The 27,420-nt window shown below is 39.6% G+C and overlaps 1 protein-coding gene across 4 annotated transcripts in view; it reads left to right on the top strand.

The window, feature by feature from the left end:
• Positions 1 to 27,420, top strand: part of LDAH (lipid droplet associated hydrolase) — a 112,704-nt gene that overhangs the window by 29,196 nt on the left and 56,088 nt on the right. For all 4 annotated transcript variants that reach the window (XR_004678444.1, XM_035000663.1, XM_035000662.1 and 1 more), the window contains exon 4: positions 12,218 to 12,387. Coding sequence is in view for 3 of the 4 variants with exons in the window: in XM_035000663.1 (XP_034856554.1) it covers positions 12,218 to 12,387 (170 nt within the window). In the remaining variant the exon portion in view is untranslated. The remainder of the gene's footprint in view (positions 1 to 12,217; positions 12,388 to 27,420) is intronic.

Genomic DNA, 27,420 nt, shown 5'->3' with positions numbered 1-27,420 from the left:
TTTTTTGAGAGTAAGAGAGAGAGCTCCCAGAGCACAAGCAACTTGGGGGGGCGGGGGGGAAAGGAGGGCAGAAAGTGAGAGAGAATATTAAGCAGGCTGCATGCACTCCATGCACTGTGCTAATGCCCACGGCTCAGTCTCACAACCCATGAGATCACGACCTGACCCAAAATCAAGAGTCAGACGCTTACCTGACTGAGCCACCAGGTGCCCCACAACTCTCCAGTTCTTGACCTCTGTCTTACTTCTCACATGTAGTAGTATAGATCAGCTTCCTGAAATCTTAGTTCTGGTTCCAGAATCCTGTGTTAACTTTAAATTGATAACGTCAGATACCAGCTCTTGAGGATGGAATTCAGTCTCCTTTTTTTTCCCCTAATTCCACTACATTTAGTCACTTTTGAGTATCTGCTGTGAATATGCCTCTTTGCTAGCACTTAGGGAAAAATACACCTGTACTCAAAACACATCTGTTGCACTTAATTGTTTATGGTTAGGTAATGTCACCGGCCAGACTTCCTGTGTCCTCCTCTTTAAGGCATCACACGTAAGATTACCCTCCTCAGGAAACCCTCTCCTCAGTTTGCACTGTCAGTGCTCAGGCCCTTGGTGAGCCTCTATGCTTCCATACTTCAACCACTCAGAGTTCTCCTGCCACCTCCACTACCTTGTTTACTGCCCTAATTATCTTCCATTTAGAATTACAGATCTATAGATTCAGAGTGATCCCTGTATGAATTCCCATCAAAATTCCAGTTGTGGCATTTTTCACAGAAATAGAAAAAAATCCCAAAACTCGTGTGGAATCGTAAAAGTCACCAAATAGCCAATACGATCTTGAGAAAGAAAACAAAGCTGAAGGCACCACACTTCCTGATTTCAAACTATATTGCAAAGCTGATAATCAAAACGGTATAGCACTGGCATAAAAACAAACCAGTGGAACAGAACAGAGAGCCCAGAAATAAACACACATGTATAGAGCCAATTAATCTTTGACGGGGGCTCCCAAGAATACACAATGGAGAAAGAGATAGTATCTTCAATAAATGGTGTTAGGAAAACTGGATATCCACATGCAAGAGAATAAACAAATGCACATAAAATTAATTCAAAATGGATTAAATACTTAAATTTAGGACTGGAAGTCATAAAACTCCTAGAAGAAAACATAGGGGAAAAGCTCCTTGGCACTGGTCTTGACAGTGATTTCTTGAGTATGACACCAGAAGTAAAGGTAACAAAAGCAGACATAAATATTGGGACTGTGTTAAACTAAAAGCTTCTGCAAAGCAAAAGAAACAATCAACAAAACGAAAAGGCAACCTATGGAATAAGAGAAAATATTTGTAAACCATCTATCTGACCCAAAATGTATAAGGAACTCATACGCCTCGATAGCAAAAAAAACTAATAGTCTGATTTAAAAATGGGCAGGGGCGCCTGGGTGGCTCAGTCGTTAAGCGTCTGCCTTCGGCTCAGGTCATGATCCCAGGGTCCTGGGATCGAGCCCCGCATCGAGCCCCTGGGATCCTGCTCCGCAGGAAGCCTGCTTCTCCCTCTCCCACTCCCCCTGCTTGTGTTCCCTCTCTCACGGTGTCTCTTTCTGTCAAATAAATAAAATCTTTAAAAATAAATAAATAAATAAAAATGGGCAAATTTTTCCAAAGAAAACATACCAATGGCCAGCAGGAATATGAAAAGATGCTCAACCTCACTAATCATTAGGGAAATGCAAATCAAAACCACAGTGAGACTCACTTCACTCCTGTTATGATGACTGTTATCAAAAAGACAAAAAATAACACATATTGGCAAAGGTGTGGAGAAAAGGGAACTCAGCACTGTTCGGACAACCATTACAGAAAACAATATGGGAGCTCCTCAAAAATTAAAAATAGAACTCCCATATGACCCAACAATCCCACTTCTGGATCTATATCTAAAGAAAATGAAATCAGTATCTCAGAGAGATATCTATATACCCATATTCATTGCAGTGTTATTCACAGTATGTGGATAATTCCAAGATATGGAAACAACTTGTGTCTGTTAATGGATGAATAGGTAAAGAAAATGTGGTGTATACACACACACACACACACATACACAATGCAATATTATTCAGCCATGAAGAAAGAAGGAAATCCTGCCATTTTCAACAGCATGGATAAACCTGGAGGATATTATGCTAAGTGAAATAAGCCAGACACAGGAAGACAAATGCTGTATGATCTCAGTTATATATGGAATCGAAGAAAAGTTGAACTCATAGAATCAGAGAGTTCTATGAGCAGCTGCCAGGATTTGAGGGATGGGGGAAATGGGGAGATGTTGGTCAAAGGGTACAGACTTCCATTTATAAGATGAATAAATTCTGGGGATCTAATGTACAACATGATGATTTTAGTTAATAATACTATATTGTATAATTGAAATTTGCCAAGAGAGTATATCTTAATGTTCTCACCATCACAAAAAAAAAAGAAAGAAGGTAGTTACTCTGTCCATCCCAAGCCTCCTGATGGCAGTGGCCTCAGTTAGGAGTGCCTGCTGTGCGTGCCCAGGACACATCACTGGTAGGGAGCTCCACAGACATTTCCTCCATGGGGGCCCTTATTTATGGCTGGGCTAGGTCTTGTGGTTCTTACTATGACTGCAGGATGCACTTCAGGAAGACACCCTGAGGGAACTTCGAGGAACAAGATTTATTACCTACAGTTTCTTGGGGGTACATGGCAGGGGGAGCAGACCTGGGGCCCTGCCTTTATTAGAGCCCGAGGGTGGGGTGCCTACAGTTTTGCAGGTTCACTCTTTACTGGCTAATGTAAGGCATAAGAGCCAGAGTTAGTGCTTGGGAAGGAAGAAGTGGGTCACACAAGAAGTCAGTTACCTTAACTTACCCAAGGCTTTCTGAAAGGTACCATCGTGGGTGGGGTGGCCTAGTTCCTTAGCTGGTGGTTTTGCTAGTAGTTGTCTCATACAGGTGGCAATATGCTCATTCAAGATGGGTGTCTTTTGAAATGGAGGCCTCGTCAATCAAAAGCTTAACGCCAGGCACTTACACTAAACCATGTGAGGTGATGGGTATGTTCATCTGATTATGGTAATCATTTCACGGTGTATCCGTATATTAAATCATCACATAAAAACAATTATGTGGTACTATCTAAGTATATACAGTTTTTATTTGTCAATCATACTTCAGTAAAGCGGAAAAAAAAAATTACAGAAAGTGGAAGATGGGTACATGCGGATCTATTATATGTTCTCTCTACTTTTATGTATGTTTGAAAGTTTCCACTATTAAAAAAAAAAAAACTTTAAAGAAAGAAAAAAAATTATAGAATCGTAGAGCTAAAAGTATCCACATCAAATCCTACCTTGAACCCTTATTTTTCAAGGAAGGAAAGTAAGGCCCAACAGGGCTAAATCACCTGCTAGTGAGTGGCAGAACCTTGACAAGAAGCCGGCACTTTGAATGTTTAGTTCAGTGTTCTAGTCCTCTTGGTGGGTCGCCTTAGGTGACTAATGCAAAGTGCTAATGAGACTCCGTTTTTTTTTTGTTTGTTTTTTGTTTTTAAAGATTTCATTTATTTATTTGAGAAAGAGAGAATGAGAGACAGAGAACATAAGAGGGAGGAGGGTCAGAGGGAGAAGCAGACTCCCTGCCGAGCAGGGAGCCCGATGCGGGACTCGATCCTGGGACTCCAGGATCATGACCTGAGCCGAAGGTAGTCGCTTAACCAACTGAGCCACCCAGGCGCCCGAGACTCCGTTTTTAGGTTGAGTTACTCTATGAGCTAATTCTCAGATTGGCCCTTCCATGATCACCAGTTACACCTGGTCTGTGACCCTTTTCCTGCTGTGGTTCATAGGGGAACAGGGTAATGGGGTGTAGAAGAAACAGTGCAACTCATGGCAAATACTTGTATAAATACTTCAAAATGCCTTTTTTCATAGTATCTTTTTCTGTGTTAATGCACACTCTGTGTGTGTGTGTATGTGTGTGTGTGTTTATGAATGCAGTTCACCTGAGAGTCTTTAACACTTCGCTTAAAGACTAGGGTATACTTTGAAAGACAAGTAAATATTGATTACCTAGCAGTGAAAGATTTTAAGAGCACTAGTGAGGTGAAACTGAATATACAGATTTTGCTTCCTTGATTAAAAACGTGTATTTCAACAGCCATCATATTAAAACGTGACTGAAGGTGAACAGAATGTGTAGCAGATACTTGCTCTGCTATGAAATATCTTAAACAACTTTATTGTTCTATGCCCAAAGAAAATTTTAGGTTCAATACCATAGTTTTTCCTTTGTCAGGAAATGTATATGTTTGCCTGGGAGTGTGTTTTTACTATCTTAGGTTGTGTTTGGAAAACAGAGGTGTTAGAATTCTTCTTAGAAAACAGACTTGAGGGGCACCTGGGTGGCTCAGTACGTTAAGCGTCTGCCTTCGGCTCATTTGGCTCAGGTCATGATCCCAGGGTCCTGGGATCGAGTCCCGTATCGGGCTTCCTGCTCAGCTCGGAGCCTGTTTCTCCCTCTGCCTGCAGCTCCCCCTGCTTGTACATGCTCTCTCTCTCTCTGACAAATAAAATCTTTAAAAAAAAAAAAAAAAAGGAAAACAGACTTGAGGTGGCTTAGTCTGTTGGGTGTCTGACTCTTGATTTCAGCTCTGGTCATGATCACAGGGTTGTGAGATCGGGCCCAGTCGGGCTCCGTGCTGGGTGTGGAATTGGCTTGGGATTCTCTCTTTCCCTTTCCCTTTGCCCCTCCCCTGTGCATGTACGAATGGTCTCTCTCTCTTTCTTTCTTCTCTCTCAATAGATAGATAGATAGAATCTTTTTGGAAAAAAGAGAAAAATGGAAAACAGACTTAATTAACATGCTAAACCTCCAAAAGCCTCCCCCCTGCTGGTCTGTTATTGCTGGCCTGTCATCTTACCTTTGGCAAGAGATAAGCCCAAGACAGAAGGAGCTAGGAAGTAGTGAAAATAACCTCAGGATACTCAGTGAAGAATAATAAATCTTTAATGTAATGTAGGTCATATGTCTAATTCCTACATTCTTAACCTGGGTGAGAAGCTATGTACTGAATTACTTAATGAGAGCAACGTTCAACTCCATTATCACAGTAAGCCCTTACGTGAAGACAAAATCAAGCATTTGAACACGAAGAGCAACTTTGAAAGTTGCAAATAGATTCAAAGGGTAACCATAGATCAGGGCTTCTCAAATTTTGGCAGGCATCAGAATCACCTGGAGGATTCATTAAAACACGGATGAGTGGGTATCACCTCAAGTTGTTGATTCAGTAGATGTGGGGTGGGACCTGAGAATTTGCATCTTTAACAAGTTCTCGGAGTAATGTTGATGCTGTTAGTCCTAGGACCCTATTTTCAGAACCACTACCGTAGATCTTGAGGAAAACCAGTTGAAATTATCTGTTTTGTCTCTGAATTTCTGGGAAATGTCTTTAGTTCTCATTTTAAATTGACATCTTATTATTTATAACTTTGAGTATGCTTATTGCTTAGACTGCTTGTGTACTGTTGAGTTAATAACTTAGTAATTGGAGGCTGGTTCCTTTGCTACCTAATGAAAACAGTGCCATCTAGAGGCATTAGCCCAAAGGGCCACCAGAGGGCCAAAGGAAGCTGCGGTTTTCTAGACAGGGTGAATGGGCAGCTCATCATCAAGGATTTATTGACAACCTACTAGGTTATTACGTTGGTACCACAGGGTCTACAAAGAAATAGACATTCCAGTCTCTGCCTTTTAGGTTAATGACTTTCCATCTGTGTTCTGAGGAGCCCAAAAGTTCTATGAAGGGCAGGCAGGGCTCTGGGCCCCACCATCACCCCCATTCAGCCAGACAGTTCTGCTTTCATTTGTTTTACATATTGAAGGTTATGTTTGCAAATGCATGCTATGGTAGATTGCTGTGGATCAGCAGAACAGATAGATTATTCATCATCCAGGATTATTGCTCTAAAGTACAGGTTTTCTGACATGCAAAATATGGTGTGAAAAATATGTAATCATTGAGAGAGAGGACATAAGCTGTAACCACCCATCAAATGTTGAAAGTATGTTTTGCTTCATATTAGCACATGTTAAAATTATGAACAGTTGGAAATAATATTCTAGTTGCACCACATTATCACAATCATAAATTGAGTATAATTGGGAGAACAGATGTTCACCAATGTCAGGAGGGGGTGATTCAAGACAAAAGTGTGAAAAGAAAATGTGAGGAATTAGAAGTATAAACTCTTTCTGGCTTTGATTTACTATAGAGTCAGCTTACTTGACGGCAGATTCATTATCAACTATTTTAAGTCATTTGTTCAAAAAGTGTAACATAAAAGCTAGAAATCACAGTGGTTTCGTTTCAGCTGATAAAACACTACCTAAAAAAGTTACACAATCTTTCAACTAATGATGAATTTGGGTCATGCTTATCCAGGGAAACAATAAACCACTCCCATTCCAGTATTCAAACAGAAGGAAAGAGAGAAAAACAGTCGGGTGTTGTCTCTTGCCAGGACCATGATTGGCAGAGGAACATGGAGGCAGAATGGAATGGCTAGAAGAGCCCAAGGCAGGGACAGTCTGTCAGTCAGTCTCGGGGGCTCACAGTCACTGAAAGTAAACGAGTCTGTGAGTAGGTGGGAAGAAACAGAAAAAAAACAAAGGGCGGAGCCAGAGAAGAAGTTAGGAACCCAGCACATTGGTAGAGGCTCAGGGAAGCCGAAGTGGGAAGCGCAGCAGGATCGAGGAGAGCAGTTCTGCAGTTAGTTAGTGGCCCGCTGCCGGGCCGGCCCACTGCCCCGTCTTCGGGGGCCTTAGCATCTTCTCAGTGCTCCCGACAGTGGAGCCCAGACTCCGTGGTGGTGGCCGGTGTCCTCCTCCATCTAGTAGCAGCCTTCTTTCCAGCCTCGTTTGCTCCACCTCCCTATCAACCACAAACAGCCACAGAATTCATCACTGTCCAGAATTACACCTCACACTTTTATGTCTTTGGCTTTTGTTATTTGCTAAGTCAATAAACATTATGTTCTTCTCGCTAAATTAATCTCAGTCTCTCTCTTTTTCTCTCTCATTTCCCGTATTTTCCCCACTAAAATCTGTAGCAGAGCACTGGGTTTTGTCAGGTGGAAAGCATTATTTAATGACCCTGGTTTTTAACCATCTATTTGGAGAATAATAATAAAAAATTATTTTTGTAAGGTATGTTTGGGGTTTACAAAGTTTTGTTTGCTTGATAGCAGTTTTAAATAGGATGCCTACCTACCATAAGCTAACCACAACCTGTGTTGCATGCCTTAAAAGCTAACACACTTGCACCAATGTTTAGATGCAAGGAGTTTGCAGAAATAATTAGGGGGCCAGGGGCAGTGGAGGCCTAAATTATGAGAGTATGCTTTCACATCAGCTTAGTAAAGTCAGGGTACAGTCATGAAAGGAAGGCCTTTGGATCAGTGAATTAAATAAGCATAAAGAATTAGGGACAGTTCTCATCTACCCTTTCACTGATGTTTTGCATAAACCTAGATAAAGTCCTTTGGGGCTTTTGTATTCCACTGAAAGTAGTGGAGAAGCAAATGGTAAGTTCCCCTATAAAACTGATATAAGGTAGGTAGGATCATCATGTCAAAGCATTCTAAAGTAAAATTTTTTCTTTTACTTTGAGAAAAAAAATTTTAAATATAGAAAAGTACAAACAATAGTGTAACAGTCCAAGATTCTGCTACTCAATTTTCTCTTCATAGTTAACACTTGGCCATAATTGCCATATTTGCCATAATTGCTTTAATATTTTCTGTTAATAAATAAAACAGTACAGAAAAAGTTCCATTTTTAAATTTATTTTTATTATTATTTTTTTAGAGATGGGGGAAGGAGCAGAGGGAGAGAGAGAATCTTAAGCAGGCTCCACGCCCAGCAAGGAGCCCGACATGGGGCTTGATCCCACAACCCTGAGATCATGACCTGAGCTGAAATCAAGAGTTGGGCGTTTAACCTACTGAGCCACCCGGGTGCCCTGATAAAATTCCATTTCTTAGATCCCATCTCCAGTTTTACTGTCACAAATTTAAAGTAAATTTCATGTCTCTTTTTATATTTTTGGTGACATTTATGTAATGATGAACAACAGATGATACTGTTTTGTGTTTTTAAAGCTTTACCTAAAGAGTAAACCATATATAGATAGCTAGATAGATAGATAGATAGATATCTTTCTCAAAGCATTCTTTAAAATAGGAAGTGCTATTTTTAGCCTTTTAATCTCCACATGTAGGTTGTTTAATTAAATTATTAAGATACAGCTTTGGAGTAATGATGGGGGCAGGATGGAAGAGTTCACTAGTTGAGAAATTCTGGTATGAGATTTGGAGAGTTACTGTGTGCAGACTCAGTCCTAGTAGAAGGCTCATGTAGCACTAATCTCCCAATTTTGTTAGTTCTGTGGTCACAGGTGACTTGTAAATAAATCTGCTTATGTGTTATGCGTTTATATTCAGTATGTACCTAGACATACGTATATGTGTATGTATTATTAAATTTAGGCCATATGATTGCATTCAAGTATGTAAAGTTACATATTTATAGTAGTGTGCATTAGTAAGGAATATTTTCTAGATATTTATCTTGATTTATTTGGAGAAGGTCCCAGTAGTTTTCATGAACCCAAAGGGGCATTACTTTTCAAATGTGATGCGGTAAAAATTTGTTCTTTTCTCAAGGAAATGCTTGAGATATACTTATTTCAGTGTTTTATAATTGTGTTTTTATCTATTTGTTTGCTCTTATTAGATTGTGAACTCCTTGAAGATAAGGGGAGCACATTGTATTTATATCTGTATTTTCAAAGTCACCTTTGGCCATTTAGTCACTGTTTTCTGTCAGAGTAGTCAATTTAGTTGACGTAAAATAGAACAAAATAATAGTTATCAGATACCTGTGTCCTGAAGCTGTAAGGGATGCATAATATTTTGATCCAAAATTGACAAAATTTTAATAACTGGATCAATCAGTTTGTACAACAGATGAAAAATAAATGTGAAGTACTAATATTACTTAATTCTTCTGTGAACTATGTAGGAACAGATTATATGTACCTTTTGAAATAAACTCCAGAATCAATAAATAAGCTACAAAGTAAATTCCATAGAAATGGGTCTAAGAAATAGGGTCAGGTTCTTTTTTTCTTTCTTTTTTTTTTTTGAGAGAGAGAGTACAAGCAGGGAGCTACGGAGGGAGAGGGAGAAACAGACCTCCCGCTGAGCAGGGAGCCCGATGCAGGGCTCGATCCCGGAACCCCAGGATCATGACCTGAGCTGCAGCCAGACGCTTAACTGACTGAGCCACCCAGGCGCCCCAGATAGGGTCAGGTTCTAAAAGGGAATTGTCAGTATCATATTTAAGACCATACCTTGATAACGTTTATGTTCCAAACATACTTAGTTGTTGTAACTTGGAATACATTTTCTACAGGAAGAATGGCTTAAGTAATTTCCATATCATTCTTCTGATCTTGGTACAATTGCATGTAATTTTTTTTACTGTATTTTATGGAAAGTTAATGATTTCTAGTATTTTTTTCAGAGTATATTAAAATAATAATAGGCGTGAAAATATATAAAGAAGTATATAGTCCTTTAACCTTTAGTTTTTGCTAGTAAAATAATGTCCAGATAGCACATGTAATATTTGCTGTCATTATTATTTCTAGAAAGTGTTTTCTTCTCCTCTAACCTCATTACTACGGCAGATGCTAGTAAGTAATGTCTTTATCTTGGAAAGCTACTGAGCAGTTCCCAGAGGTAAAACCAGATTTACTTCTGAAATATTCATTTGATTAATCTTTTGAATTATAATGTTCATTAAAGTTCATCTGAAATACAATCTTTTAGAACCTTATTTCTGGTGTCAGTGAAGTTTTAAAATGTTTACTGCATTTAGCTCATTTTCTTTCTCTTTGCACTATCTAAGTAAATGTTCTTGGTATATATTCGAGGGAGGACTTAAATGACAGGAATTGAAATGATAGCAGGCGTAACTCATTTCTTTCACAATTTAGGCCAGACGCTTGTGCTATGTGCTTTAAAAGTATTATGCTTACACTCTTAGGAGCCTAGAATTATTACTCTGTTACAGATAAGAGGACACTGAAGATTTGCCCTAGCCACCAAGTTAATAAGGTGCTCAGCTGGGATTTAGACCCAGATTTATCTTGTCTCCAGCACCCATGATGTTACTACACCATGTTGTCCCAATGAAATGAAGATTTTTACATTTTCAAACCATTATGTATTTTGAAAAATAAAGAATTTGGTTTGCAAGTATTATAGATGTTTGTTTGGGGGTATCTGAGAATAATATGATCCCTTCTGGATGGAGTGATCAGAGCAGATAAACTGAAAGGGGAGCATAACGTACTCAAGTGTAATACTCAGTGAACATTTGCCTTTGGAGCTATCAGGAGCCCTACCAAAGTCAGACTTCCAGATTCTCTTCCCCATTCTGTTTTATGCTGAACTTCCTTGTTAAACAGAGAATGGATCCTAGGCTGACCTAGGAAGAAGGATTCGGGCAGAGCACATCTTAACCTGAGAGATCAATAATACCATGGAAAAAGGGAACTAAGCCTCATTGACTCAGTAAAAAGGTCTTCAATAACTGTATGCCAGGCACTGAGGGACAGAGATAAGCAAGACATAAATTGTAAAATAGGAATAAGCTAGGAGTAGTGTGGTAAGATAAACATGGGATATCGGGGGACCTGAAAAGAAGGCTACTTTACTCCTCGCCCACTGAATCATAAAGTAGCTTCTCAGAGGAGATAACACTTGTTGGGAGTTTGAAGGATGAAGAGGAGTTAGCCAGATTAACAAGGGGAGCTGAGCACTGAAGGAAACGGAAACAGCACGCACAGATAAAACTGAAGAGCAGTCCTTTGCAGTGAGTTCTGGGTGCCTTTCAAATGAGCTGCATTGTGGCTCATTACAGTTCCCATCAGTAACTTGTAGGAGTCGAAGGCAAGAAATTTAGTATCCCAGTAATTCAAACTTTAATAAACAATTTACTACCTTGTGATATTTTGAAATATTATAGGTGCGTAGGGAAAACCTATTGAAATTTATATTCATATTTACAGACTACCATATTTATAGACTACCAGAGCTGGCAGCATCCTCAGAGACTGTCCAGTGAGTTCAGTTTTTTCAGTCCACATTAGTATTTACTGTGTGCTAGTCACAGAGGACACAGAGGAAAAAGTGGACCTTGCCTCCAAGGAGCTCACAGGCTACGAGAGGAAATAAACAGACAATTATACAAGTATGATAAAGTGCTCTAATAAGAGTGGAAGGGGACTGGTTAAGCACAAAGGGAGGCTCATTCATTTTTCTTGGAGATTAGCTAGATAAAGTTTTAATTAGCTCTTGAAGATTTCAGAAGACAGTTCATTTATGAAAGGAAGAAAGGATATTTCAGGTTAAGACTGCTGGTTAAAAGGAACAATTTACAACATTTCTCCTTAAGCCATTCAGTCTAAGTTCTTCAGCAAACAAAGATTATCTAAAATAATGAAGCAGTGTCATGGGTTTTCTTAGTTGTCTATTAATAATATAAAATAGCCTAACCAGTGGTTCTCAGTGTGTGGTCCTGGGACCAGCAATATCAACATCTCCTGGAAACTTAGAAATTCTTTTTTTTTTTTTTTTTTAAACTTAGAAATTCTTGAGCCCCAACCCCGACCTACTGAATCAGGGAGTTTGGTAGTGGGGCCCAGCAGTTATCACCTTCCTAAGTCCTGCAGAGGATTCTGATACATGATCAAGTTTGAGAGCTAGTGGCCTAAGTTAACTGTAGTTCATAGACTAGTTGAAAGTTCATGGACTTTGAGGACAGAGACCTGGGTTTGAATCTCACTGTTCTCACTTCGTAGATGTGTGACTGTCAGTCTGTCACCTGATGTCTGTGAACTTTGAGATTTTCATCTGTAAAATGAAAATAATGCTTCCTTTCTGGGGCTGTTTTGAAGACTTGATGTAATTTAAGTAACACTGTAGCTAGCACATTGTAGGCTTTAAATAAATGGGAACTACTACTGTTGTTAGTTTTTTTTTTTAAGATAGTTTTCCCAGTGAATTTATTACTTTACCTTATTGAGTGAAAATATATTCATATTTTTGCTTTTAGATTCAAATGCTCCGGAAATTAACGACATCTATGGACTACAAGGTCAAGTTGAACACAAGCTAGCTTTCCTGAGAACTCATGTGCCAAAGGAAATAAAACTTGTGGTCATTGGCCATTCAGTAGGCTGCTATATTAGCCTTGAGATTTTGAAGCTTGCTCCTGAACTCCCAGTAAGTATGCCTCAGGAGGTGACTGTAGGTGCTAGATTATGCACTTGCGCAGATCCTTCTCAGCTTTCCTTCCCTCTTTTGTCTCTTGTCTAATTGATAAATATAACAGAGAGGGGGATGTTTGGTAGCTGCCTTTATCTTTATCCATATTACTATGGGCCTATGTGAGTGTATGTTCACGCAATTTCCATGTGTTTCAAAAAATAATACTGAAGAAGGTAGAAATTTTCCAGATGAATGCCATTTAATCTAGGGTTATCTGGAAATCTGAAGTTGCATATAACTTGCCATTTATAAAGGAATATTTAAGAGTAGTCCCCAGCCAAGACCTAGACAAGAATCTGTCTTTATTGAGAGAATATTTTGCAAATGTTCATTCCTCCTTTCAAAAGAAAGAAAATTTATCATCATCATCATCATCAGTAAGCAAACAGCTGTCCTTATGGAACACTAAATCTTTATTTAGTCATAAGTCTGGATCCTTCTCCATTCTATAGGTTGGCAGCCTTTTGGGGTTCATTCGTTCACAAATGATTGGGTACCACTGGGTGTCAGATATTAAGTGAGATGCTGGAGACACAAAGACCTATTTAAAGTGCCCAAGAAAGCTAGTGAGCTAGAAGAGACTTCAAAACAAAACAGAAACTCATACTCTCAATAACATGTACCACTGAAAGGATCTATTGAATGGATGCAATTCACAACATAAATTATTTCTTGATTCAACAAACACATATTAAACACTGGCCATATGTCAGGCCCTGAGCTGTGTTTTGAGGACATCCCAGTGAATAAGACAGTCTTTGAGGTAAGAGAGTCCAAAGTCTAATGGAGGAGACACAGTAATCCATAGGTCTGGTAACTACTGTGTAGGAGTGTGAGGGAATGCTATTTAACCTTGTAATCTGAATGCAAGAGAGGAAGTGATTCCTTCCTGGAATCTCTGTGTCCTAGGATTTTGACTTTTCTCATTCCATATGATAAAAATTTCAAGAGGAGTTTCAGAGGTCCTTGGAAATTTTCTTCTACTTCTACCAGCTTGACAAACGTAGGTCTCACTCATAATTGCCCTTAGGAAATGTACAACTATAGCCTCCCTGGGTGTGGTTTTTAATACCAAATGGAGGTTGGTAATTTTCGCTTATTGGGTATAAGAAAATGTATTTTTCATTTCTAAGTGTGATTTTAGTAAATTCAGGATTGCTTTCCGTTCACTGTATTATTGTTTCTACTCTTTTTTTCCATAGAAAAGGCACCTTAATTGGAAAGGAGACTTTTTCTTTTTAGCATTTTGCATGGCTTCTGATCTTTTTTGTGTCTTCTAAATCTCCTCTAGTACTGTGTGATGAGGTAACCTTCTTTATGGTGCCCAGCCCTGCCATTCTGTGGTTCTGTCTCCACAGTTGCCAAAAGCCCTGGCTCTAGAGCTAGGACACCTAGGTTCATGTACTTGCTGTGTATTTTGTCTGTGTGACCTGGGACAAGTTATTGCGTATCTCTGTACCTCCCTTTCCTCATCTGTGAAATGGGGATAATAATATGTTCTCCAAGGGAGACTTAAGAATGGTTCCTCGGCCTTAGAAGTTTCCTAATAAGTATTAGCTGTTATTATGGTGATGGAAATAACAGTGGAATCATCGGCTCAGTCACTAGGTTAAGTACCATATCAGTTATCTACAGCTGTGTAACAAATTGCCCCAAAATGTAATGCCCTAAAACCATACATATTTATTCTCTCAACAGTTTCTGTGGGTCTGGGATCTGGCCACAACTTAGCTGGGTCCTCTGCTTCAGGGTCTCTCATAAGACTGCACTCAAGATATCTTCCAGGACTGTAGTCTCATTTGAAGATTTGAATTGAGAAGGATGTGCTTCTAAGCTCATTTACATGATTGTTGGCAGGACTCCATTCCATGAGGGTTGTTGTACTGAGGGCTTTGGTCCATCAGTGGCCCGTGGGTGGAGGCCACCCTCAGTTCCTTAATATGTGGGTCTTTCTAACTTGCCTCATTAGAGCAAGTGTGGTAGAAGAGCCAGAAAAAGTCTGCTGGCAAGATGGAAGTCACAGACTATCCCCTAATTATGGAAATCACATCCCATTACTTGTACAGTATTCCATTTGTTAGAAGCAAGTCCCTAGGTCCAGCCCCCACTCAAGAGGAGCAGATTACACTGGAGCATGAACACTAGAAAGTGAGGATCTTGTCAGAAGCTGCCTACTCCACAACTACTACAGTTAGTATTTCACTTGTGTGGTGTACAATCAAGCATATAGGTACATAGATAACATCCCAGTTTACTTCCCAGTGTAGGAGGTGAGTTGGTCCTGTCTAATAAAATATAGCAAACTGATATGAAATACAGTTTGGGGTTATTAGTTATCCCAGGTGTTTTGAAAACTTAAAAAAAAAAAACTTTTGAAGAAAAGAGTACTTGCATGTGTGAAATAATAATAGCATTACTATTTGTGATGGTTAATTTTATGTGTCAACTGGACCAGACTAAGGGACAGCTAGATAGCTGGTAAAACGTTTCTCAGTGTGTCTTTGAGGATGTTTCCAGGAGAGACTAGCATTTGAATCAGTAGACTGAGAAAAGATTTATTCTCACCATTGTGAGCAGGCATCCTCCAATCTGTTGAAGTCCCAAATAAAACAAAACTCAGGAAAGGGGAGTTCTCTCTCTCTCTCTCTTCTTGAGCTGAGACATCCATCTTTTCCTCCAGAAGAGACTAGCATTTGAATCAGTAGACTGAGAAAAGATTTGTTCTCACCATTGTGAGCAGGCATCCTCCAATCCACTGAGGTCCCAAATAAAACAAAACTCAGGGAAGGGGGGTTCTCTCTCTCTCTCTCTCTCTGTCTTCTTGAGCTGAGACATCCATCTTTCCTTCCCTCTGACATTGGAGCTCCAGGTTTGCTGGCCTTCGCCTCTAGGACTTCCACCATCAGCTCCTCCTGTTCTGAGGCCTTCAAACTCAGACTGAATCATGCCCCTGGCTTTCCTGGTTCCCAGCTTGCAGATGCATATTGTGGAACTTTTTGGCCTCCATAATCATGTGAGCCAATTCCTATAATAAATCTCCTTTCATATATATGCATATTTATGTATCCTATTGGTTCTTTTTCTCTGGGGAACCCTGACAAATACACTATTCTATAAACATAGGGAAGAAAATATTCATTGCTGAGTCCTTCACAGTCTATTAACTTAATCACTGATCTTTTTGGTTTTTGTTTGCTTCCCATTGATTCTGCATGTATTGTATAGTTTCTCTTGTGCATATTTGCGAACAGTTGTTAACACATTTGTTTTGAACCCATCTCTCCTTTTTGGCATGCACTCACATGTCTTTTGGGAAAGAAGTACAATGCATCTTAAGGTTAATCCAGCTTCTTGTAGCTCCTTTTGCTTTAGAGCTTTCTAATTATTGCTCTCCTTCCAGGTGTTCTCGCCCTTGCAGGAACCATGGTGAAAAGGGGAAAGGGAAATGAGACATGAGCGTAATGTAGTCTGTTTGTGGAGGCATAGCTCATACTGTGATTATAGAGTTTTCAGAGAGACATATGAAACTGTGTTTTCTTAAAAAGGGTGTTTTCTAGAAAATAATGCGTGCAATAAATTGTCCATAAAGATTACCCAGGGAGGAGGGTGAACATCTGTATGATTTTTTATTATTATTATTCAAAAGCTTTGTCTGGTTTCAATTAACTGCATTGTTGAAGTCCCCCCACCCCTCTTTAAACACCTGGCCCGGTTAATATCATCGGTGTGATCCCTGCTGAAGTGTTGAAATTTCAGTGTCTCTGGGCTACTCTAAGACAGCACAGTGCCTGCATGCCTGAAGTTAGCATGACACGCTCCATTTAAGATGCATTTGACAATCAAATAAGTTTGTGTAAGCCAGAGTGTTGCAATCCCTAATCATTTTGCCAAAAATAAGTTAGCTGTTATGTTTTATAACATATGAAGTGTGATAATAAGAAACTTGTGTTTCCATCTCTTCTGTTATTTTTACTGGAATATTTGACTCCCATAAGATTTTGAAGACATATGTGTAGTTTAGTAGCTGGTTTATTTGGTTTCATTTTGGTTCAGTTGTTTACAATATTTTTATAACTAATTATAGGAAACTTTGGTCTTAAAATCATTTTAAGAGACTTATTGCATACTTTAGACATTATCTGACATATTTTAATATACTAAGAAAATTGGCTCTTTTAAAAATCTGGTATTAACATTTTTTTGTTTCTTTAAGCAAATTTGGTACATAGAATTATAGAAATTCTTCCTGAGTGTAATGTCCAGTAATAAAGAATTTAAAAAGAAGCCTGAGAAAATAGGTAATTGGAAGACTATTCAATAGTAGCTGTCATGACTTGTAATAACAAACATAGTTTTAGACTCACAGAATCTTAGAACTGAAATAGGCTTTAGAAACAGTCTAGTTCCATCTTTCATTTCATGGTTAGGAACTGAGAGCAAGGTCCCTTGCCAGGATGCAGCCTCAGCTCTGTCTCAATCCAGGGGTGGGGTACAGTTATATTAGCTGTGGGTATAAAGAGCATCTAAGAAGATATTTGATGGCTCTTTCAAACTTTGGATGATAGCAGAGCCTGCAGATAGCACGGTATACTCCTGGACTACACACAACGAGCTTCATGTGGTCCGTTATATTGCAGCTCAAGGAGCAGGAGACCCCATAAAATGCTGCTTTAGCAATCGGGGCCTGGAGGGGGAGTAAATGGAACAAAAAAGTGATAGTCTTATCCCCACTATTTAGAATCTTCTTTCAACATTGGTCCTCTGTATGTTAAAAATGTGCCATCTGATTTTGCCGGTAAATTGTTCACATAAAGTTCAAGGTTGGGAGTTGAGAGACCTTGATTCTTAAGTGGACTCTGAACTGAGTTGTGAGGTGAACCTCAAGTAATTTTACTTTTATTCTCCTCTAAGCATTTGTATAGCATTTTATGAAAACACTTCGTTCCCTTCCAGGGATAGCAGATCCTTCAAAAACTTAATTTTTTATATCATTTGGCCTTTGTTGGGGAAAATGCACAATAATATAGAGCTTCCTTTGTCTGTCCTGTTGGCAAAAATATCTTCTCTCTAAATGAAATTTCCAGATTAAACTCAACTTTTTTAAGCACCAGACTCTTTTATCCAGTTGGATAAAAAATTGTCTAAAATATATTATTACTTATCTATCTTCTTCAACAATGCATATTGATTGTGGAGGAATTAGTAATTCAAGGGCATCATTTTCATAATGTTATTATACTAGAGTAAAATACAATCAAAGAGATTTTGCCTATGTCCTGAAATTTCTTAGATGATAGTGCCTTAAAAAAAAAAAAAAAAACTTGTCTGTTTCTTTTATAGTTTCTCTGTCTTCTCCCTCAGTGTTAGGTTCCACTTCTCTTCGCTACTTATAATATGTTACTATAATTTGCTTCTAGTAGAGAAAACAGATAATCATGTTAGAATTTTGTCTCAAGTAAGGATGAACAGGTCTTAAATGCATACACAAGAGTAAAGTTGATGAAGTTAAGTACATGGATTTTGTATGGCTCAGAGCTTTTTTGTTTGATTGTTTCTTTTGGGTGCCCAGTGGTGTTTTAGATACTCAAAATCTGAGAGACTCAAAATACACCACAGGTACAGCTGAGAAGCTTGAAAATTTTTACTGAAAGAATTAAAATAGCATGTTAGATCATGTGTGTGTTGATTTAGGAGTACATCTTGTCAGAGAGGGGGAAAAGATGGCGGAGTAGGGGACCCTATTCTAACTGGTCCCCAGAATTGAGCTGGATATCTACCAGACCACCCTGAACACCCATGAAATCAGCCTGAGATGTAAGAAGATAGATCTGGATCTCTACAAACAGAATATCGCAGACGGTTGGTTTCGAGGTACAAAGCGGGGAGCCGTGATTTCGCCAGCAGATATCAGAGGATAAATGGGAGGGGAAGGGAGCTGAGCCATGGGGATCCTACACTACCAGTGAGCGATAGCTTCCCATGCTGGGGACGGGGCACAGATTCGCAGACCGCTAGCGGTGGGGAAAGGACTTTAGGGCAGCCCTCCAGACAGAAACCCGGAGCGCAGGGCAAGGCGTGCGAACTGGGGATGGCTGGCGGTTTTAGAAGCACAAAGGGCAGAGACGTGCCCTGACCTGGAGGCGAGGACTGGGAGCACTGCTGAGGGGCGCACAACCCAGAACGCTGCAGTTTTAGCAGCACAAACAGAAACGGAGATAGTGTGGCCTAGAGAGCTCACGGAAGAACAGACTGCGTTCTCTCTGCTCTGAGGCAGAGGGTTGGAAACTCTCTTCTGCTCTGACTCGACAGCCGCCAGGGAAAGCCACCAGAGAACAAAAGCCTCAAAAAAACGTTTTTCACTGAGCCCATCCCCCACCACAGGGAGCAGGACAACTCTGCCCAAACAGGGTTGCCTGAGTAACAGCGTGGCAGGCCCCTCCCCCAGAAGACAGGCTAGGAAAACAAGAGGCAGGCAACCCTAAGGTCTCTAGAAAACAGGTGATTCTTGCTTGGGTTGTGGTCAATAATTTGGACTCTGTACATTCCCTCAACCACCCCTCAACAGAATGACTAGGAGGAGGAACCCCAAAAATAGGAAAGACTCAGAGATTATGACTTATGCCACAGATTTACAAATGGATTCAGGTATAACCAAGATGTCGGAGATGGAATTCAGGCTAACAGTTGTGAAGACAATAGCTAGAATGGAGAAATTGATTAATGGCAACATAGAGTCTCTAAGGACAGAAATGAAAGCTGAATTGGCAGAACTTAAAAATGCCATTGATGAGATCCAATCTAATCTAGATAATCTAACAGCTAGGGTAAGCAAAGCAGAAGAATGAATTAGTGACCTAGAAGACCAAATAATAGAGAAAAAGGGAAAAGAGGCCAGGGAAAAACAACTCAGAATACATGAAAATAGAATCAGAGAAATAAGTGACACCATGAAACGTTCGGATGTCAGAATTATTGGAATCCCTGAGGGGGTGGAGAGAGAGAGAGGACTAGAAGATAATATTTGAGCAAATCGTAGCTGAGAACTTCCCTAATCTGGGGAATGAAACAAACATTCGTGTCCTAGAGGCAGAGAGGACCCCTCCCAAGATCAAGGAAAACAGGCCAACACCCGGGCATGTAATAGTAAAACTCACGAATCTTAGAACCAAGGAAACCATCCTAAGGACAGTTAGGGGTAAGAGATTCCTTACGTACAGAGGAAGGAACATCAGAATACCGTCAGATCTATCCACAGAGACCTGGCAAGCCAGAAAGGCCTGGCAAGACATATTCAGGGTACTAAATGAGAAGAACATGCAGCCAAGAATACTTTATCCGGCAAGGCTGTCATTTAGAATGGATGGAGAGATACAGAGCTTCCAAGACCGGCAGAAACTGAGAGGATATGTGACCACTAAGCCGGCCCTGCAAGAAATACTAAGGGGGGTTCTATAAAAGGAGAAAGACCCTAAGAGTGATATAGAACAGAAATTTACAGGGACAGTCTATAAAAACAAGGTCTTCACAGGCAACATGATGACAATAAATTCATATCTTTCAATAATCACTCTCAACGTGAATGGCCTAAATGCTCCCATAAAACGGAACAGGGTTGCAGATTGGATAAAAAGACAGGACCCATCCATAGGCTGTCTCCAAGAGACTCATTTTGAACCTAAAGATACATCCAGACTGAAAGTGAAGGGATGGAGATCCATCTTCCATGCCAACAGACCTCAAAAGAAAGCTGGGGTAGCAATTCTTATATCAGATAAATTAGATTTTAAACTAAAGACTATAGAGACACAGAAGGACACTATATCATTCTTAAAGGGTCTATCCAACAAGAAGATCTAACAGTTGTAAATATCTACACCCCCAACATGGGAGCAGCCATCTACATAAGCCAACTGTTAACCAAAATAAAGAGTCATGCTGACAACAATACGTTAATTGTAGGAGACCTCAATATTCCACTCTCAGCAATAGACAGATCATCTAAGCAGAAAATCAACAGAGAAACGAGCTTTGAATGACACACTGGACCAGATGGACCTCATAGATATATACAGAACATTCCACCCTAAAACAACAGAATACTCCTTCTCTAACGCACATGGAACTTTCTCCAGAATAGACCACATACTGGGTCACAAATCAGGTCTCAACCAATACCAAAAGATTGAGATTATTCCCTGCATATTCTCAGACCACAGTGCTTTAAAACTGGAACTCAAATCACAAGAAAAAATTTGGAAGAAATTCAAACACTCGGACGCCAAAGGCCACCCTGCTCAAGAATGTTTGGGTCAACCAAGAAATCAAAGAAGAACTTAAACAATTTATGGAAACCAATGGGAACGAAAACCCATTGGTCCAAAACCTATGGGATACTGCAAAGGCGGTCCTAAGGGGGAAATACATAGCCATCCAAGCCTCACTCAAAAAAATAGAAAAATCCCAAATTCACCAACTAACTCTACACCTTAAAGAACTAGAGAAAAAGCAACAAACGAAGCCTAAGCCACGAATTAGAAGAGAAATAATTAAGATTAGAGCAGAGATCAATGAATTAGAAACCAGAAACACAGATCAGATCAATGAAACTAGAAGCTGGTTCTTTAAAAGAATTAATAAGATCAATAAACCACTGGCCAGACTTACCCAAAAGAAAAGAGAAAGGACCCAAATTAATAAAATTATTAATGAAAGGGGAGAGATCACGACTAACACCAAGGAAATAGAAACAATTATTAGAAATTATCAACAACTATATGCCAATAGGCTGAGCAACCTGGATGAAATGTATGCCTTCCTAGAAACCTGTAAACTCCCAGACTGAAACAGGAAGAAACTGACAACCTGAATAGGCCAATAACCTATAATGAGATTGAAGCAATGATCAAAAACCTCCCAAAAAACAAGAGTCCAGGGCCTGATGGATTCCCTGGGGAATTCTACCAAACATTTAAAGAAGAAATAAAACCTATTCTCCTGAAGCTGTTTCAAAAAGTAGAAACAGAAGGAAAGCTTCCAGACTCATTCTTTTGAGACCAGCATTACCTTGATCCCCAAACCAGGCAAAGACCCTATCAAAAAGGAGAATTTCAGACCGATACCCTGATGAATATGGATTCCAAAGTCCTCAACAAAATCCTAGCTAATAGGATCCAACAGTACACTAAAAGGATCATCCACCATGACCAAGTGGGATTTATCCCTGAGATACAAGGGTGGTTCAACATTCGCAAATCAATCAATGTGATAGAACACAATAAGAGGAGAGAGAAGAACCATAAGGTCCTCTCGATTGATGCAGAAAAAGCATTTGACAAAATACAGCATCCTTTGCTGATTAAAACTCTTCAGAGTATAGGGATAGAGGGAACATTCCTCAAGCTCATAAAATCCATCTATGAAAAACCCACAGCAAATATCATCCTCAATGGGGAAAAGCTGAGAGCCTTTCCCTTAAGATCAGGAACACGTCAAGGATGCCCACTCTCGCCACTGTTGTTCAACATAGTACTAGAAGTCCTAGCAACAGCAATCAGACAACAAAAAGAAATAAAAGGTATTCAAATTGGCAAAGAAGAAGTCAAACTCTCTCTTTTCACAGATGACATACTTATGTGGAAAACCCAAAAGACTCCACCCCAAATTACTAAAACTCATACAGCAATTCAGTAATGTGGCAGAATCAAAATCAATGGACAGAAATCAGTTGCTTTCTTATACACTAATAATGCATCTGTAGAAAGAGAAATTAGAGAAACGATTCCATTTACAATAGGACCAAAAACCATAAGATATCGGAATAAACCTAACCAAACAGGTAAAGGATCTATACTCTAGGAACTACAGAACACTCATGAAAGAAATTGAAGAAGACACAAAAAGATGGAAAAACATTCCATGCTCATGGATTGGAAGAATAAACATTGTTAAAATGTCTATGCTACCCAGAGCAATCTATACCTTCAATGCCATCCCGATCAAAATTCCAATGACATTTTTCAAAGTGCTGGAACAAACAATCCTAAAATTTGTATGGAATCAGAAAAGACCCCAAATCTCCAAAGAAATGTTGAAAAAGCTGGGGGCATCACGTTGCCCGATTTCAAGCTATATTACAAAGCAGTGATCACAAAGACAGCATGGTACTGGCACAAAAACAGACATATAGACCAATGGAACAGAATAGAGATCCCAGATATGGACCCTCAACTCTGTGGTCAAATAAGCTTCAACAAAGTAGGAAAAAATATTCAATGGAAAAAAGACAGTCTCTTCAATAAATGGTGCTGGGGAAATTGGACAGCCACATGCAGAAGAATGAAACTCAACCATTCTCTAACACCATACACAAAGATAAACTCAAAATGGATGAAAGACCTCAATTTGAGACAGGAATCCATCAAAATCCTAGAGGAGAACATAGGCAGTAACCTCTTTGACATCGGCCACAGCAACTTCTTTCAAGATACATCTCCAAAGGCAAGTGAAACAAAAGCAAAAATGAACTTTTGGGACTTCATCAGGATAAAAATCCTGCACAGCAAAGGAAACAGTCAACAAAACAAAGAGGCAACCCACAGAATGGGAGAAGATATTTGCAAATGACACTACAGACAAAGGGCTGATATCCAAGATCTATAAAGAGCTTCTCAAACTCAACACCCAAAAAACAAATAATCAAGTCAAAAAAATGGGCAGAAGACATGAACAGACACTTCTTCAAAGAAGACTATAAATGGCTAACAGACACATGAAAAAATGTTCATCATCATTAGCCCTCAGGGAAATTCAAATCAAAACCACACTGAGATACCACCTTACACCAGTTAGAATGGCAAAAATTGACAAGGCAAGAAACAACAAATGTTGGAGAGGTTGTGGAGAAAGGGAACCCTCTTACACTGTTGGTGGGAATGCAAGTTGGTACAGCCACTTTGGAAAACAGTGTGGAGGTGCCTCAGAAAATTAAAAATAGAGCTACCCTTTGACCCAGCAATTGCACTACTGGGTATTTACCCCAAAGACATAGATGTAGTGAAAAGGGCCATATACACCCCAATGTTCATAGCAGCAATGTCCGCAAAAGCCAAACTGTGGAAAGAGCCGAGATGCCCTTCAACAGATGAATAGATAAAGAAGATATGGTCCATATATACAATGGAATATTACTCAGCTGTCAGGATGAATACCCAACTTTTACATTAACATGGATGGGACTGGAGGAGATTATGCTAAGTGAAATAAGTCAAGCAGAGAAAGTCAATTATCATATGGTTTCACTTATTTGTGGAACATAAGGAATAGCATGGATGACATTAGGAGAAGGAAGCAAAAAATGAAAAGGGGGAAATCAGAGGGAGAGATGAACCATGAGAGACTATGGACTCTGAGAAACAAACTGCAGGTTTTAGAGGGGAGGGGGGTGGGGGGATGGGTTAGCTGGGTGATGGGTATTAAGAAGGGCACGTACTGCATGGAGCACTGGGTGTTATATGAAACCAATGAATTGTGGAGCACTACATCAAAAACTAATGATGTATGGTGACTAACGTAACATAATAAAATAAGATTTTTTTAAAAATTTCAACTAAAAAAGGAGTGCATCTTGTCTACAGTAGGGAAAAAAATAAAATCAACTATTCTGTGGAAAGTGAGATTATTTAGACCATGATGCACTTACACTATTCTGATGAACCTTCATGTCTGCAGTTAAAGTTAGATACGCTTGTGATAAGCATTCATATAACATCACTGCATTGTGTTCAACAGGCAAGATAAACTGGAGAGAGGGGAAAGAATAGGAGGTCATTCATATGTCAAAGTAAAGGTTGTCAGAGTCCTGTCCCTAGATTAACTGATAAGAAACAGAAGGCAAAATGAGGAAGTACCATAAGGCTCTGAATATTTTGAAGAAAGAGATGGCTCCTAACTGGGAAGATCAGAAAAAGCCTCATGAAGAGCTGGTATTTGAGCAGGGGAAGACTGAGTCAATACTTCGAAATGTTTAGAAGTAGAGAGTTTGATGTGTTGGTGGAAGGGGGTTGTTGTATATTCTAAGCAGTGGGAACAGTATGAAAAAATGGTTTTTATCATTGGACACATGAAAAGAGCAGTGAGTGGGCTGATCTGGATGCAACCTATTGTGTGGATGCACAGAGCAGTGGGATGTAAGAACCTAGGCTGATAGAAGTGCAAACAAGAAAGTGCACTAGGGGGTGTGGACTCTATTTCTTGGACAGTAAGGAGCCACTGAGGGAACTGTGATGATAATAGTCCTGAATCAGATATATTAATTTCTCAGCAAAAGGGAGAGTGGATTGGAGCGAGAGTGTAGAATAAGAAGCTAACAACTAAGTGATAAGCAAGTTATACTAGTTTAGATGAGAAATAATGAAGATGGTATTTGGCATTTGCCAAGGGAAATTGTTAAGAGAGAAAAGAAACAGGTTGTAGATGTATATTAGGAGAATGACTTTATTTGACAGAAAGGAGGAGGAAGAAGAGGAAGAGGCACAGGTATAGTAATTTTCCAAATTAATGACTACATTAGTCCATTAGTGGATTCTGGATTCTGCAGTGGGTTGCAGCCAGTGGCTCAGTCAAGATAGGGCAGACTGTGGTACAGTAACACAGTGTCAGTATCTTTTAACAACAAAGATTTATTTACTGCTCATACTACAAGTCTTCTGAGGGTTGGCTGTCCCATGTAGTTGTCACTGTGCACTCCTCCAGAATCCAGATTGATGGAGTAGCTTCTATCTGGCATACTCCAGTCTCATGGCAGAAGATAAAAAGGAAATAATAAACTACCCACTGCCTTTTAAAACCTCTGCCTGGAGGTGACATTTGTCACCCTTCACACAGCATTGCACAGAGCAAGTTATATGACCAAGTCTACCATTAAGGAGGCTGCAAAGTGTCATCCTCCTCAGAGCAGAGAAGCATATGTTTGTGAACAATAAAATAGCATTTTTAAATATATATATAATAGAGTAAAATAGAATAGAAAATATTAGAGTGGACTGTATTGTGAAACTTTTGTTTCACTTTTTGTGTGTTGATTATCCTAGATTACAATGTAGAGTATATATCTTACTGTGGATCAAGGTAAAAAAAAAAAAAAGAAAGCCATTACCCTAGACCAGAGTGTACCGCATGCTAAAAGAAGAAAAAGGAGAACATCAAGAAAGATGCAGATATGTGGTGGATTAAAGATGGCCACAGATTCATTGCCATTCTTCTCTCAAGGGGTGAAGTCTCCTTCCCTTCTGTTTTGAATTTGGGCTGGGCATGTGACTTTCACCAACGGGATGCAGTGGAAGTGATGTTAATTCCAAGCCTAAGGCGACTGGGAGCTTCTATTTCTTCCCTCTTGGAAGCCAGCTGCCATATACAAAGTTCAACTACCTGAGACCACCACGCTGTGAAAAAGCCAAAGGTGGCCACATAAGAGGATCATGCAGCACCAGATGTGGGTGAAACCTTCTTGAACCTTTCAGCCCATCCCATCTGCTACTGAATGCAGCCCAGGGAGTTACCCCTGCCAATGACATATGGAGCAGAAGTCCAGCTGAGTCCTGTTTGAATTCCTGACCCCACAGAATAAGAGTAATCACTGTGGTTTTAAACCATAAGGTGAGGGGATGGTACATTATATAGATAACTGAAACAGGATAAGAGTTTAGTTCAAAGAGAACGTAAAGCTGCTGGTATTGGTAATCAGAAGGTCATTAATGACCCAGAAGAGAACATTTTTAGTAAAATAGTGGGAGAAGGGGGTCTCAGGCAGTTGGTGATAAATGAATCATGTTCCAGGAACTGGCCAGTGAAGAGGAGGAGACAAGATGATAACTTAAGGAAGGCTGATCAAGACAACATTTTTTCCTGTAAGTGGGAGAGACTTTAACATATCCTGGGGGGAATAGCCCATGCAGAGAGATATGTTGAAAATGAAAGAGGAACAGGAACATATGTTGGAGGAACGTCAGCATCTATTTGTCTTTTAAATCTGCACACATAAAAACTAGGAAAGTTGACTTTTTCTTAATCGTTGACTACATCCTTGCGAAAGCGTTTTTGTCATTTAGCTTGGTTCTTCATTTGATACATGTGCCTTGTACTTGGTTCTTCATTTGAGTCTGGAAACCTGAAACAGTTTTTAAAATTGATGTATTGTCATTACTATTATACCCAACAGTCATTTGAAATTTACAGAACATGTTTACATGTAACAAGGTCATGTGACAACCTAATTTTTCCATTTTGCAGATGTGGAGACTGAAGTAACTGGGAGTTACTAACATGTCAGTTAGCCATGAAGGGGCACAACTAGGACTCTGTCTTTTGTTTTCTGACTTTCCCATTATCTGTTTTCCAGGTGAAGTGGCTAGGGAGGTGATGATTATAGATGGGTTAGAGTAAGTTACTTTAACAAACCACCAAAACCTATTTGACCTAAACATAAGATTTCTACTACTGTTTCTTTAATACTTGAGTTCTTCAAATAACACAGGGAAGGCTTTAGTGGGAAGCAGGTCGATGCTTTTGGGGGCAGTTTGGAGAGAATTTGGAGAAGTGAGAACGTGTGTGTTTTCTGGTGCAAGGAAGATAAAGGGACTTGGTGTTGAGGCATGGGCCAAAGGCAGAAATTGAACTTGGAAGACAATGAATCGGAATCCTGGAATTGAGCTGGGGGGTAGCAGGGGGATGGGAGTATGAAAGTGGGTGGTTCTGGAGACACAGTGCACAGGAGTACCACACTTATGTCCTCAGGAGCCATCAGTGACCCCTGCTACATGAAAACCACAGGTGTCAGGCAGTCAACAGCTAGCGACTCTGCTTGGTGAAAGACTCCCTTACAGAAAACAATAAATCCCCTCCTGAGGAAGGCTTGTATTGAATATGATGAAATGCAACTTTGCCAATCACTTGTGCATTTATTTAAATGCATATATTTATCTGTGTGTGTGC

The sequence above is a fragment of the Mirounga leonina genome, unplaced genomic scaffold (genome assembly GCF_011800145.1).
Source record: "Mirounga leonina isolate KUSES-001 unplaced genomic scaffold, KU_Mleo_1.0 Mir_125, whole genome shotgun sequence".
Classification (NCBI taxonomy): domain Eukaryota; kingdom Metazoa; phylum Chordata; class Mammalia; order Carnivora; family Phocidae; genus Mirounga; species Mirounga leonina.
Note: the sequence above shows the minus strand (reverse complement) of the source record. Positions and strands in the feature narration are given on the sequence as shown.